The sequence below is a fragment of the Balaenoptera ricei genome, chromosome 6, assembly GCF_028023285.1.
Source record: "Balaenoptera ricei isolate mBalRic1 chromosome 6, mBalRic1.hap2, whole genome shotgun sequence".
In the NCBI taxonomy this organism is placed as follows: Eukaryota; Metazoa; Chordata; class Mammalia; order Artiodactyla; family Balaenopteridae; genus Balaenoptera; species Balaenoptera ricei.
The window spans coordinates 84,039,121-84,055,083 of NC_082644.1; the positions used below are offsets into that span (position 1 = coordinate 84,039,121).

General features: G+C 42.4%; 1 protein-coding gene across 3 annotated transcripts in view; it reads right to left on the reverse strand.

The window, feature by feature from the left end:
• The window catches only part of LOC132367139 (transducin-like enhancer protein 1), an 87,280-nt gene that overhangs the window by 70,673 nt on the left and 644 nt on the right, over positions 1–15,963 (reverse strand). For all 3 annotated transcript variants that reach the window (XM_059924970.1, XM_059924971.1, XM_059924969.1), the window contains exons 2-4: positions 15,632–15,732; positions 14,125–14,188; positions 13,966–14,010 (exon numbers count right to left, since the gene is read on the reverse strand). In XM_059924970.1, coding sequence (XP_059780953.1) covers positions 13,966–14,010; positions 14,125–14,188; positions 15,632–15,732 — 210 coding nt within the window. The remainder of the gene's footprint in view (positions 1–13,965; positions 14,011–14,124; positions 14,189–15,631; positions 15,733–15,963) is intronic.

Sequence of the window (15,963 nt, forward strand, 5' to 3'; positions counted from 1 at the left end):
AGGATAACTTACTCAGGGTTACTTGGATTGACCACAAGTATATATAATTAAAAGTATATAAAGAAAAAAAAAGTATATAAAGAAAAACCCCCTTATGCCCAATCATATCAACTTGTAATTTTTTTTTTAATTTTTATATTTTATTTATTTATTTATTTTTGGCTGCATTGAGTCTTCGTTGCTACGCACAGGTTTTCTCTAGTTGCGGCGAGCGGGGGCTACTCTTTGTTGTGGTGCGCGGGCTTCTCATTGCGGTGGCTTCCCTTGTTGCGGAGCATGGGCTCTAGGTGCATGGGCTTCAGTAGTTGCGGCACGTGGGCTCAGCAGTTGTGGTGCATGGGCTTAGTTGCTCCGTGGCATGTGGGATCTTCCCCGACCAGGGATTGAACCCATGTCTTCTGCATTGGCAGGCGGATTCTTAACCACTGCACCACAAGGGAAGTCCCTCAACTTGTAATTTTTAAATGATACAGTGTTATAACGTGTTGTCTAAGATTTACTGGGGAAGCATTAAACAAGAAGGGATAAAAGAACACTGGGTCGGGCTTTCCTAGTGGCACAGTGGTTAAGAGTCTGCCTGCCAATGCAGGGGACACAGGTTCAAGCCCTGGTCCGGGAAGATCCCACATGCCACGGAGCAACTGGGCCCGTGCACCACAACTACTGAGCCTGCGCTCTAGAGCCCGTGAGCCACAACTACTGAAGCCCGCGTGCCTAGAGCCCGTGCTCCTCAACAAGAGAAGCCACCGCAATGAGAAGCCTGCGCACTGCAACAAAGAGTAACCCCTGCTCGCTGCAACTAGAGAAAGCCCGCGTGCAGCAACGAAGACCCAACGCAGCCAAAAATAAAAGAATTTATAAATAAATAAATTTAAAAAAAGAACATTGGGTCATGAAAGTGAGAACAATTTCTAAACCAGGGGCCACTAGAAGTTATCACTCCTATCACTCACCAGTTATTTTACAAGTGGACAAATCAATTTCTGTGCTTGTGTGTGTTTTTAGAAAGCATCCTAGATATTCTCCCATTAATTATGTGGGTTCAGGACATGTCAATTCTTGTTTCCCAGAGCACAAGAAACCAAATTTAACCCACGTATTGTGTTACACTGGTCTGCACTCGTGTGGTTCCCACAGGGCTGGGCTGGCTCAATAATGTCGACCTCCTTCTGGAAGAACAGAATAGACTTCCTGCCATTTGGACTGTGAAACACAGTAATCCACCAGGGAATAAAGGTCAATGTTGCACTTTTGGTCATTACTGAATCATTTGAGATGATCTGCGGTGAGGATGAGAGGAAAATCGAAGGCTGTGAGAACGCTGCAAATGGCTTGACCTCAGACCAATTTCCATCTCCATCTGTCTAATAGACATGTGGATAAAAAGCCTCCCTCCTTCTGGGCTACTCGGCTGTTTTCAAATCCGCAGCACAAGCCAGGAACCAGTTAAACAATACATTAATAAGGGGAAATAACCTTCTAAGCCCCAGACTGACACTTACTCAGGTTTTAGGTCATCAGCTCAAGTTTGGAAAGTAATTTTCCAGTCTGCAAGCAGTACTGCAAAGCAGAAATTTTAACGAATACGGAGAATCATCTGCAGAGCTGGGGCATGTGCCAGAAATCTCCTCATTTGTACATGCAAATATATGCATGCTTACACCTCCACCCCCCCACCAAAAGACATCCACACGATTTCTACTGCGTCTGCTAACACACACACAAAGGGGAACGGCAATTCCAAAAACTGCGCTGCTGCAAAATAAGTCTTTTTTTTCCAAGTGTCCAATTAATGCTGCTTAATCCTTATTAAGGCATTTCAATCCTTAAATACAAAATATTCCTGGGAACCCAGAGCCCAATTATCATTTAAGCCAGGAAATAAATGTTAATATCCTAACTTTACACTAACACTCCCCCCTTTACCGGTTAGGCCAAGCTCCTTTTTTGAAGGTAATGCTGCGCCATATATAAGTTTAGGCCCCCACAGTATATCAATGTCAAACAACATCGTGTCAAGCTAAGATTCAATTCAGGTAAGTGCCACTGCCAAATTTTCTTGTTCCCAGACGGGCTTTAAGATTATTTTATTGCTTAAAATTTAATTTGTTCCAACTCGTGTCTCCATGACAACGTTGGCTAACCCTGCAAATCATTTGGGTAATTGGATATCTTATCTTTCTATTGCTCTCAAATCGAATGATTCTGCTAGAATTGTAACAGCCAATCAAATTTACAGTCCTCCTGAGTAATAGACTTGGAAAAGTAGCCACATTCATCTCCTCTTTACAGCCATATTAACCAGTATGCAACACACAGTAGAATCTGGTCTTCAAACTATACTCCAAAGTATAAGTGGTGTCAATACCAATATTCTCACTGTGCAAACTCTACTCAAAAGCCCCCTTTTATACTATTTTAATTTGAAAAGGAACAATTGGTACCCATTCCATATAAACCTTGATCAATTTCAGTACTTTGAGGGAAACTGACAAGAATAATTCTGCATGCTAATCAGAAAAAATAATAATAAAATAAAAATCACAGCATTTTGGGGGTATTTGCCCTTGTGATAAAATCATGACCAAAACAATGGCTGCACAAGATGACAGTAGTACACCAACACTGATTTGCCTGGGGCTCTTTCAGGTGGGTAAGCTACATCTGATACATTGTAAGAAATAAGAATGAATACAGATTTAGCAACCAGTTCAAAAATCTCTGCACCCTTAGAGAAATCCACAGTTGAAATGTGACACCCCCTTATTATTTCATTTAATTCATGAGTATCACAGCATCCAAGGCAGTCAATTATGAAACACAGATTTCTTATAAGATTTCAAAGTCAGCAGTTCCGCTCTTGAGTTAGTGGTATGATTTTGGCCTTTGGTCAGCTAAAAAGTACAGAAGTTGGACACATTTCAGTGGTCCAATTCCAATCTCCTCAGTAGCTGTGCAAGGAGATTTGCTCCGCGGGAGCTCAGGGCCCAGGCACTGTAAGAGAGCCAGCCGGGTTAGAAAAGGAAAAGGCTCTGGAACCCAGGCCAACTGGCAGGCCGAAGGGGTTGTCAAGAACCTCGTGCTTCCCCTACAGACACTCAGAGGACTTCAGGACTCAAGCTAAACACAAACAGACGCAACGTGGAGCTTCTCAGCACACCAATGTCAGCAGGCAGCCAAGCTTTTAAGCAAGTGTGAGAGCAGGTATTGGCAGGTATTGTCTACAGTGTCCTCTTTTATCCCAAATACTTACAAAAAGTTGCTACTGCATCATGCTTGGCAATAAGAGTCAACAGCCTAAACTTCCAGTCTGTCTAATCCCAATGGCCCTGGCTTTTCTCCCTCCTGTGTCTTCCCTGCTTCCTCAAATATTAGCACATAAGCAGCAGCTGTGAATTGACAGTCCACAAAAATCTCAAGCCCATGTAGTACCTGGAGAATACTGCAACACAATTATCTACTCAAACTTCTGCACGCACTTCACAAGTTTTCATAGCCAAAGAAAACTATATGTATGTATACATCATCAAGGCACACAATTTTTTTTTCTCCAACAAAGCAACAACTCGGTCATGTAATTCTCACACACACACACCCCTTTTTTTTTCAAGATGACAAAACTCTCTTCAAATTCAAAGTTGGATTTTCCACATTTCATTAAAAATAAAAAAATCAGAAACGCACCTCCCATCCTTTATTTTGCCAAAACTCACTTCAATAAAATGAACCAAATCCTCTTTGTTGTTCATCCATCCCCTTAAATGAAAAAACTCAACACAAGGCTATTCTCACTGGTAGTTGTATTAACTTCTTAAGGCTGTTGCGTTCCAAGGGCACATTTTGCTGTTTGGCTTAAATAAGGCATCTTAATTCCTCTAGATTCTTTAGACAACAGAGATTGCCAATAGGAACTTAAAAAGAAGTTTCCTTTTGAGCTTAGAGATAAATGCTTCTCATCTGAGAATAAAAAAACTTTGTAATTGAGGAGAAATAATGAAAAGTGAACAGTTCAGATGCAGGAAGGAAGGAAACTGGGCTTGGAAAAACAAGATGGGATCATGGCCTAGAATTCCAAGGGCAGGGTACAGTTTTAAAGGGACAATAATAGATTTAGGTAACAGATTTTGAGAACAGCTGCCCTGAGAGTGCCCAAGTGCCAGACTCCTGCACACAGAAACTCACTCAGTCCTGATAACTACCCTATCCAGTAGGTGCTATTGTCATCCCCTAACCTTCTAGCCCAGCGGTCCCCAACCTTTTTGGCACCAGGGACTGCTATTGTGGAAGACAATTTTTCCACAGACTGAGGGGGCAGGCGGGATGATTCAGGTGATAATGCGAGCGATGGGGAGTGGCAGATGAAGCTTTGCTTCGCTTGCTCCCCCGCCGCTCACCTGCTGCTGTGCGGCCCGAATCCTAACAGACCTCGGACCGCTACTGGACCCCTGTTCTAGCCTGTTCTTTCTTTGTAAGGAGGAATAATTAATATCCAAGGGAGGCTGGAAGGATTTACAGAGAGCTCCTACAGTACAGTTCCTAGGGCACAAGGAGCTCAATGGATGGAGCTGTGACTACTTACTCCAATGTCCCAAAGAAGCTTACTCTACAATAAACCCAAGAAGCTGACTTTTGAAAGCCAAACTGCTGAAATAGACAACTGTCTGAGAACCGAGCGGGCACCTGTAGCTGCAGGCTGCGCGGTCACTGGACACCCTTCCTCCATCCCGGTGGCCCATCCGTTATTCTCTCCATACCAGACCAAGATGTAGATCAATGTTAAGACCCCCTTTCCTAAACCGAGAGTGACCTTTTTATTTTCACTCACTAATCCATAGAAGCCTTTCAAGTGGCACAAATAAAGGCAGCTGCATTTTGTTCTCGAAATCAATTTTCTCCCCAGCCATCAACTAGATGTTCCTGCACAGAGAAAGAACAGCCCTTCCCTTCTAATTCAAAAATCCATACTGCCATTGCCCTTGCAAACTGCTAAACAAGCAGTATCGGCAAGTCACTTGTGTTCTGTAATATATTTACTGCAAATCCCAATGGCTCGCCTCCTAATGCAGTTTTCTATTGTGTCTGTGCGTGTCAATACACTGGCCGGTCACCTTACTTGTAAGAGGCTCTGCCCGACTGTTTGCTCAAGGCATCAAGAGGGCGCCAAGGACAGACAAAGGCTGCGCTCCTGGAAGCCCTAGCGCCTTGGAGAGCCTCCTCCACATGCTGGGGTCCTCAAAGAGGTTTTGTTTTCTGGTACTTCACACCCCTATACCACCCACGGCCTCTGAGGCCAACCTAAATTCTCCACCAGGACAGCTTCCATCCACACAAAGTTCAAAATCAGAGTCCTTTTGCACAATTACTTCCTGGTTTCCTACCTATAAACACTAAAGCTGTTCCCCCAAATGAATATGCTGATCACATCATAAAGGTGCGTTATCAAGGGCCAAAAGGTACAAGGGCTTGGGAAGGTGAATCTGGCTTTTCTGTTTAAGGACAAACCTCTGCATTCAGGTGACAGCTGAAAAGCAAGCACCCTGACATCACATAATGGTGGATCATCTAATACAACCACGCCAAACACAAAAAGGCAAGTTAACGAGGAAAATGTTATAATATGCTATGAACACCTGTTCAGATGGAATTCTTAAAGTGTACCTGGAGAAACTCCCACTTTCATGTGCATCAGTCTCAAATGGAGTTGGCTGCTAAAGAAAGGCTTGAATTATCTATTTATCTTTCGGGGTGAGGGGAGGGCAAAAGCTCTATGCAAGATACGTGACAGGCAGGTATTACAAAAACATTACCTTATAGACTGCTGGTATCAAATAGATGGGTATAATACAGGGTGTTCACTGTACATTTCTCTCTCCTTTTCTGTATATTTGAAATTCTTCATAACAAAAGTGTTTGGGGTGGGGGGAGGGGCTCTGTAAAGACTTTTAAGTAAATAATCAGTGGGTATAATCATTATTATTAAGAAACCTGGTGACTAAGTCAAGTCTAATGCCTTGGGAGAAGCTTGTAATGCAACTTACCCACAGCTCTATTAGTGGCTGTGGTCATCCTTAGGAGATGAGCAGTGGTTCCCAGGGCGGTGACGCATGCACACATTCAATTCACACGGAAACCCAGGCCTCAGAAACATGCTACTTTTGTTTTCTCTCTCTCTTTTCTTTTTTTTTTTTTACTACAAACCCAAATATATTACCATAATTAAACTCCCCGTTAAGAAGCCTCAGTGGATATTCGACTATAAATCACTTTTCCAAAAGAAAAACAACTGAGCAAAAGTGGCTGGATGAGATTAGAACTGTAATCCTATAAAACATCTAGTGAAACCAAACATTTCATTCTTAATTTTAGCATAAGGAGCCATACTGGTACTGTAGATCCAAGTTTTTAATCTGGATTCCAAGGACTTGCTGAAAGATCTTAAGATGTCCACAAACAGCCAAAATTGTTGGGCAAAGCTATCTTGTGTATTAAAACGCATACTTATTTTTGCCAAGCAGCTTTCACCTGATTTTCATATGGGTTCAGGATCCAAAACAGTGACAACTACCGCTCTACCTAAGGGGCACATTAAGTGCTACTTAAATGCCTACTCGAACTCGCTGGGAAAGGAAGATGCAAGTCTCAAATTCAAGCCTCAAGCAGACTGCAACACAGCTGGAATAACAGAAAAAGGCCCATGAAAAAACAATACTACAAAAATCAGAGCAACAGTAAGCGATGTGACAGCCTCCTGTTGGAGCAGCCATGGAAGGCCTTGAAGTAAACAGGCAGTGTTGGTATTTGAACTAGACCTTGAAGGATACTGAAGGAGGCCATGTGAAGTTTGACAAAAAAGTCTGGACTTTTAAGAAAACAGAAAAACACAAAACATATTTTAGGTATGAAGAAGGGACCCATCTGGCTGGATTAAAGGGCCTGGAGGGAAGAGGACAGAGGTGACCAAGTAAGACTGGCAGGAACAACCACCAGAGGCAGATACACAAGGCTGTGAGTGACGGGCAGAGAGGCAATTACCGGAGTGGGAAGCCAGAATCAGAAAAAACGGGCATACCTAGGAGGCCAAAAGACCCATGCCCCTAAAGGAATTCTGCATTCACCACCTTAAAGGTGTCCCCTTCCAGGGCGAGCGTTCCAAGACTGTTTAAAATGTGGGCTAGTGGTCTTGACCGTGGAGTGGGGGTGTCCCAGGGGCCACTCCAGACAAGCCAACAGGGAGCACTGAGAATATAAGTACTCTGATTTTAACCTCTTCAATTAAAATTTCCATGTATTATACATATAGACAACATACCAGCACTGTAACATATTTATAGAACTTACAAATTATAAGTGAACAAGTCTGGGGATATGTTTTTAAACTTTTTACTGACAGGCTGCACAAAATACCGCAGACTAATAAGCTAGTTACATCAGTAATGACACTAATATCAAACCCAGTCCAGTGAATTCCCTGGCGGTCCAGTGGTTAGGTCTCCACACTTTCACTGCTGAGGGCATGGGTTCAATCCCTGGTTGGGGAACTAAGATTCCGTAAGCTGTGCGGCGCAGCCAAAACAAAACAAAACAAACCAAAACAAAGAGCCCAGTCTAGTACCACATGTATTTCAGCGGTTTAACAAACTGCATGAGTTGGTCACACAAGTTCAAATGTACCTACATTCTCAAAGACAACTGATTCCGCTTTATCAAGTGAATAATGATTATCTAATGAGTATCTATTGGAAATAGGTGCACTACCCTTCCGGTGTGCACAGCAATGTACACCTACCACACTTAATAGCAGTTTTTCTCTATTCGGCAGATGAAAAAATCGATTCAACGCACAGAATTCTTCTAGCTTATTTTTTCCCTTATACCCAAAATAAGCTTCACACTACCCTTTTCTCACGAACATATTTTGTGGTCAAAGATGACTAAGTAGCAAATAATACTACTAAAAAAACTAAAAAAATGTGTTTGTTATACCTAGTATGAAAACATGCTGGGGAAGGGGGTAAACAATGTTCTCATGGTTATGATTGCATGTTGCTTCAAAGCAGACAAACAGAATTAAAAACTTAGTAGTTACTAAAAATTGAAATGCAAACTAATGAAATACAGACTTGTGTGAAATCACACGTTAAAACTGTTTGTCAACGTTTCTTGGAGTTTCACAAAAAGTGTTATGGTGACTGGGTGATCTATAAACTGAGCAGTTCTGTAATCATGGTGGTTTTTCAAACAATTTTAGAGACCATTTTTTCTTTAACCAAGTGAATGGTAATATATGAATCTCTTAACTTATGTTAAAATTTTGGTAATCTTTTTCCATTTTTCTGATCAAACCATGCCTCAGAAAAAAATTAGAAAATCTCTCCCACACCTGAGGGCCCACGCCTACACCCACACCACCCCACAAACACAGACTCTACTTCAAACATCAAGCCATGTTCATGGAACAATCCTACGGCACACGTCTCACTACAGAACTCACCAATCCCATTAGCAAACACTATGTTGAAGCTATAAATGCCTAATCTTGTCCAATAAGCCAACTTCCCAAAACAGCTCTCTAAAGTTTAATTAAAAACCATTACACCAAATATTCCACATTAAAAGTACTAGTCCTGAGAATTTCAATTTTTAAAAACCTGAAGCAACAGTAAGCATCATGGATAGGAAGGGTGGCGGGGGGCACGGGACATGACTGAGTCAATCAAACCTTAATGAGAGTCCAGTCAGTTTCTTAGGTTTAATCCACTTCTAGAGACCACAGAAGTTTAATAATAGAAAAGCTGAAGACTTAGATCTAGCGAAACTCAAAATGGTTCCAGGAGCCAGTAACTGAATATATCTTTAGTGTAACTACCACACAAAATGATTTATTTAAATATTTGCTAAAGGAACAGATTTTCCTTTCTGTGTTTCTTAATAAACACTATTTGGAGGAACATCTGAAGCCCTCTGGACAGACTCTCCTTAACTGACACATACAAGGTGCTGGGTTCCGAAGCCTGGCGGGGACTCATGCCTCTGGAGGAATGAGTCCCCTCTGGTGAGAGGAGCCCTACTTTAGGGCCTGCCTAGTCTAACCCTTTTACAGAGCAGAAAACCAGGGCCAGGCAACTTGTTAATGACTCACCCAGTCACTAACTGAAGTCCCTAAATAAGTGACCCTAACCCACTCTATCTTACACCAAGGTAGATCCCAGAGATCAGCGGGACATTCCCCCTCAGTCCAGCCCTCTGGAGATGGCGGAACAAAGGGAAGGGGAGGGAGGCTCTCTGACCCAACACGTGCCCCCCTGGCCTCACCCGACCCTATCACATCCTGTCCTTACATAAAATGCTGGTATTTTGTTCCTCATGGGTTTTTTGGTTTTAATTTTGAACTTTAAAAATACTGTTTACCTTGAGTGCTAAACTTTTTGACACCTCCCTTAAACTCTGTGCCCGAGGCAAAGGCCTCACTCACCTCACCCTAGGCCAGGCCCTGGACAGAAATCTGCAACTAGCCCAGCTGTGGAAGGGGTCAGGAGGGTGCTGCTTAAGGAGTGAAGAATCCGCCCCGCTTGCCAATAAAAAACAAAGGCTAATCTTGCGCCTCGGAATCTAGGTTCTAAATACAGGGAGCTTTATCTCTTAACTCCTACTTGTAAAGGACAGGCCTGGCTAATGAAATCAAGTGGGGGACCACTCCAACCTTGAAGACAGCTACCTTCTTTGTATTACAAGGTAGAGCTTAACTCTAAGTTCCTATACTCCAGCTGGCCAGTCCCATTCTGAGATACTGACTTAAAAAAAAAATATCTCAAAATGAGAAACTGTAGACTGAAAACCCAATGATTTAAAAACAGGAAGAAAGGTAAAACGTACAAACAGTAAGAGTCACATCTAAGGAATTAACCCACAGGTGAATCCCTAACAGTTCCACCTTAACACTTTTAAAACACTACTAAAGAACAATTTCTTTCTAAAGAGAAACTTTAAAGCACACATCAAAACTGTGAAAGCAGTTTCACTCCAAAATTTATATGGTCTGAGACACTGTGCTTGCTGAACTATCACACAGAGTTTGGAAATGTTCAGCTCTCGTCTGGTTTTTTTTTCTCTTTCTCCTCTCCTTCCCCACCCCACAATCAGGATTGCAGAATACTTTCCTTTCAGAGCTAGTCCTTTCATTTATTTTTAAATTCTTCCACCACCCTGGAGAGCCCTAAGTACTCACTGCCTGCCTTCAGAAGAACACAGGCACAGAGAGGCAAAGTAAATGATCAAACTCACTGCATCGCTGGGGCTCAACCAGAGCCCCGATAACACGTTTCAAATTTTCTTTGGTTCTTCGACCCATTTTAACCTGCGGACAGTACTGCTCAGTTGGTTACAACTTTCTACCTACCCACAGCTGTGGTCCCCACAGACCAGTCAGTACTGCTGATTTTCCTAATTTTTAGAACATGAGGCTCAACCCAAGGTGTCTTGCAAATGATGAAGTTGATCAAAACAGACAAACATTGAGAACCGGCACGCAGTGGGGTAGACTTGGGTCGCTAAGCACAGGCCCAAGGGTGTTTCCACCACTGGCCTCATGAGCCAATGGCAGTGGGGGAGGAGGGAGACAGGGAAGAACCGCTGAATTGGGAACCAGGTGAGCCCAACTCAAGCTTCAACAGATGCTTGGCCCTGACAAGTCCCAGACTCTGAGCACACACCCAAAGTTGCAGGCAGAGCAAAACACCTACCCAACCTAACACCTACCACCCAATCTACTTCACAGGACGAGGCAAATCGCTTTGGAAAACTAAGTGCTGTACAAATTCATGCCACCAATGACAACTTACGGCACGGCTTCATCAGTGTGCTGAACAGGTATACAAGTGGGATAAATCAGGCTTATATAAGTACTTCGAGTGCATCTTATTCCCCAAAATACCAAAGGAGGTAATACCACTCCACATGACAGAAAAAAAAACTTTAAATATCACACTGCCAAACACACTAGGTACAGCCCTCAAACACAATTAGACTCACGTTAACCTGCTACTTTTTCATGTACCCTAACGCTGGTGGTATCAGAACTGCTCCATCTTTCATGAAAAGTCTCCACCTCTCTGTATAGAAATATCTAGAGTTTACACGACCTACCTGAAAAGAGGACAGGCAGGAATCTATAAAAGGCTCAAAGGAAAAATATTTTTGTCTTCATGCTACAATTAAAGATTTAAATATCCATGACCAATCCTGATCTCGTTGACTTTTCGGTAACCAGCCACAAATAGAAGCAGAGAAAGTGAGGGGAAGGCTTATCAGGAAGTGTTGACACAACATAAACACAGACTGCGGGCACCAAACCAAGTAAGGAAACCACAATTATACCATTCTTGATTTGGACGCACTTCCACTTTAAAACTTCCACACGGAAAAGTCGGTGGTGAGATTTGACACTGAAACCTCTCAAACTCACTCCTCCAACAAAGCCGCTGAAAGGTGGGGAGGAGAGCGGTCATCACACTGGAGACAAATCTTAACAACATTAAAGCTCTCTCCGTGGCAAGTTTCCCCATCACTGCATTTTTTTTCAGTAACAAAGATGTTGTCAGAAATGACAATTTTTTCTGTCCCCTGATGATGCCTTGCTAGCATTTGGTTATAAGCCATAAAGCAGGACTAATTTCAGCCTGTCAGGAGTCTCACTAATGCCCAGTTTCCCCCTAGAGAGAATTCCTGTCAAATCTAATGAGAGCTCCAAAGGCCCTCTTTACAATATAATGAGCACTTAGGCCATGCTGGTGATCAGGCAGCAAAAAGCATCAATTTGAGCCTGGCTACACCCTGGGGGCCAGACGTCACCAGTTTTAATAAGAATTATGATTACTAGCTACACCAAATGCCTCCTCAGAACTTATTATTAACGTGTGACATTCAGAAGGATGTTTTTCAAATGTAAGGCCACTTTAAACTGAATTACAGCACTGTTCTGCATACCACTCTAGTTAAGGGTCTGTCAGCATTTACAATATAAACTAAATTTCAGGGGGCTTAATACCCTACTATGAAGAACACAGCGTCTCTCAGCTTTTCACATCTTTCAAATTACTAAGCATATTATTAATGCACCCTGGCTCATGGACAGACAATATATACCCACAAATGCCCGATGGAGTACAGAAACTCATTTGAAAACTATTTTCACACCATGGGGTTCCTGACCCTCATCGTCCCTTCTTCCTTCTTCCTATGCGATAAAGAAGAGGTCACTCCACCAAGCAACCTACAAGAACCCAGAAGAATTTCACACCTCCTGTAGCTCCCCCAATAAATCCAGCACCAGCATACATCACATAGAGGTGGCATTCCCTTGTATGGAGTCGGTGAGGTTGTTAAATCCTTTGAGTTTATGAGTTTAAGAGAAAGCTCAATCTCCTCTTACCCTTCCAGAATATTTGTTGGGGAAAAAAAATGTGCCTATAGGGTAACTTAAAAAAAAAAAGTGGCAGGTTAGAACTCCTCGACCAAGTCTATTTGCGTAATTAATTTAAATCACCATGTATCTTCTAGCTTAATTACTATCAACAAGTTACAATTGCCTCAATCAGGCACTAGCCATTTACACACACAGAAACAAAGGCACAAACCCAACATAAACTAGGCTACCAACTTTGCAGATCAGAATAAAATCAGCACTTTTAAAGGCCCAATTACATTGTTAATGAAAGGCCCTGAACTTAACTATCTCCTTCCAAACATATAACTGAGAACAGATCTAAGGTACATGACGATAAATTAACATTATGAAATCTATGATGAATTAAAAATCAAAGAGCGCAGAGTTACAAAAGCAGAATTCAACTCTGAAACACACTTGCTTAATGAAAGTCTTTGAATATAAGGAAGATCTGAAGGCTGAACTAATCAATTTCTCCACCGTGCCCCAGCCGGTCAGCCAAGCTCTTTAATTTAATGAAACAAGGGTTTGAGATGAAATAGCACATATACATCAAGTAAGAATTGTATTGTTGCACTTTGAAATGTGTCCAACTGTGCAACTTCATCTGATGATAATTTTTTAAGAGGCAATCGATTTCTAAAAGACTTATTGTACCAGAGTCTTGATGAAAAAGTGAATGTCAGCATATCTCCAAAATACTTACACCCTGCCATTAATGCTTTCTTTGGCAGACAATGACTACTCAATCGAGGGTCCTTTGGGCTGAGCAATCATTTAGCTTTTCTTCTCTTATGAGATCCTTAGTGCCTTGTTCCAGCTCAATACTCTTTTTATACACCATTATAGTAGCCATAAGTGTGAATTTTATGGGAACTTGCAAACTCATAGTCATAGCTCGAGCTTTCCAGTCACTAATCTTTTCATGCTTTTAAAACCACTAGGACTGACATATGCTGTGGTCATAAAAGGATGCTTTTTTCACCTCCAAACCTGCATCAACTGAGACATTTTTCAAAGAGATGTTTGCTAATAAGCCACTGATCCTGAGTGTCGCTTTATGTAGCCCCAATGCATAGGGAGAACTCCATAGTTAGTCATATAACTTGTTTAACCTGAATAAAGACACTCCCGAATACCCTTCTTTCCCACAGAGATTCACACTTCTTACCAAATCAGCATAAAAACATTAGCTATTATGAACTTCAGAACTCTACAGGATACACAGATCTTTCAAGAGGAAAATAAATGTATCCAGGCAGAAAAGTCAAGTCAGAGCCTCAATTCCTATCTGCCTATAAACAGGCTAGTTTACACTTCCAAAGTACCTCTCACCTAGTAACTTAAACATTCTATAATTGTCAAGAAGCAGCTCCTGCTGCAGAATACTGCCACCAATTTGCAGGAAGGGAAACCAAGGCTGAAAAATGGCATATAAATCCCCCCCACTCCTGAGGACAAAGCCAGTATAATAAAATCATGACTTACTTCTCATTTCAACTTGAGATTTTGCTAAAGCTTACCTGTTTATGCATTTCTATGTTTAATCCATATGACATTTCATAATACTGTAAAAAGAAAAAAAGAACCAAGCATTTCATTAACTCACATTTTGTAATGCCGAGAACCCATATTTGTTAATATTACATGAAAAGGAAAAAAGCCTAATCTTTGATACCTACCATCACATAGTGCCTCTGCATTTCTGTCTTTTCACTTGCCAGTTTCTCACATTCCAATTTAAGGCTACGAAAACAAAACAGGCAACTTAATGTAAACATTATGTCACTAGTTTTAACATCTGCCTCACATATTTGCACTTCAAGTAAAAACACAGACCAATTTGGAAAAACCATAAACTATCTAGGTAAACACCCAAAAGCTTTGTCCTTGCATTTAATAGGGAAAAAAGGAATAAGGTGAACAGTACAAGGTATCCACTCAGCAACTATTCTTTTTCTTCTTGGTGCAGACCTGGTCTCATGCCAAGAATGAAAAAAATCTGTCAAAACCTCTGATCTACTCAGAAGACTGATTTCTCCTCATGGTCCTCTGTTCACTCGTACTTGCTTCCCTGCATCAGAGTTTGCTTCCCTGGACTTCACCAAAACCTGGCCTTTGCACAACCTTCAGTCTCAGGCATAGGCCATCTCTGCCAACTCAAATAGTCTCTAGGTTTGAAAACTGTACCTGTAAAGTTACTTCTACAATTGTTGGTCCCTTTTAAAACCTTTGTTTTTTAATTCCCTGCCAAAACATGTTACATAGCTTCTGCAATTAAGTAGGTTGAAGTCTTCCCTGCTTGGTAAACATAGTGTAGGCAGGTATGCTTCAAGCTCTAGAGATTATTATCTTCAAGTAGACAAAAGGCCAATAATCACAAAGCCTCTGCAAAATAAGAATATTCACACCCAAGCATCTGTGTGTTTTTCAAGTGTGACAAAAATAAAAACTGTCATTACACAGTTATTTCTTAGCTCTAATCAGCTAAAACTTAATAGAAACAGGGGAAGAAACTAACATTTCTGTAAAGTCCACTATGGACAGGGTGCTTTACAAATAGTTTACATTTATAAATTTTCTGAAGCAGCTCTCATTAGATGAAGACACTAAAGCTGAGATGGCTATAAATGTGACTCCAAGCCCTGTCCTACCCAAACCAATCCAGAATGAAGCCAAAGCAGGTGAGCTTCCCCCTACTCACATCCACCCCACCCTCCTCACCACCGCTAATGATGGGCACAGCTGAAAGCATCTACCCTCCCATAATGGACTTTGCCTCAAAGAACTCAATTCTAGTATGGCCAACAGTGATTTCAACACCCGCCTCGCCTCCCTGAACCTGTACTCCTGAGCTGGGGCATCGACTGAACCAAGGTTTCAGCTCAGCCTGTTGCAAAATAAATAAATGAAGTGCAAATATTGACAGTTCTCATGCAACTCCTAAATACACGAAAAAAGGCTCCCTGGAACAGCAGCAAACGGGCAAAAGGGAAACAATGGGAGGAGGTGGAGACAAGAGAAGAGGCGGCCCGGGAAGAGCCGGGAAAGGGGGTAACGTGAATGACAGGTCTTAACTGCGACTCCACACGCCACCGCCTGGACGCAAGTACTAAGTACAGCCGCCGCCGCCACCAGGGGCACGGAGCTGCCGGGGCGACCACTCACCGGGCGCGGCCGGACACGCACCTGTGATACTGCGCCTGCAGGAACTGAAATTCCTCTTTAATCCGGTCCAGGGACTCCGGGATAGTGAACTTGAAGGGCTGGCCTGCAGCCTGGTGCGGCGTCTAGGGACGCCCAGCGAGGGGGACCGAGGAACGGGTATGAGGGCGGTTGGATAGAGAAGTCAGTGAGAGAACGAAAGAGTGGGTGGGACATAAACAAAAAATAAAGTTAGAAGTGGCGGAAAACGGAGCCCCAAACTCGAGTTTGCGCTTCACTTTGGGGAGAGGGAAGGTGGACCCTCCCAGATCCGAAGCTTCTAAAGAGGCTTGCAGCCTCTTCCAGCCTCCAGGGCG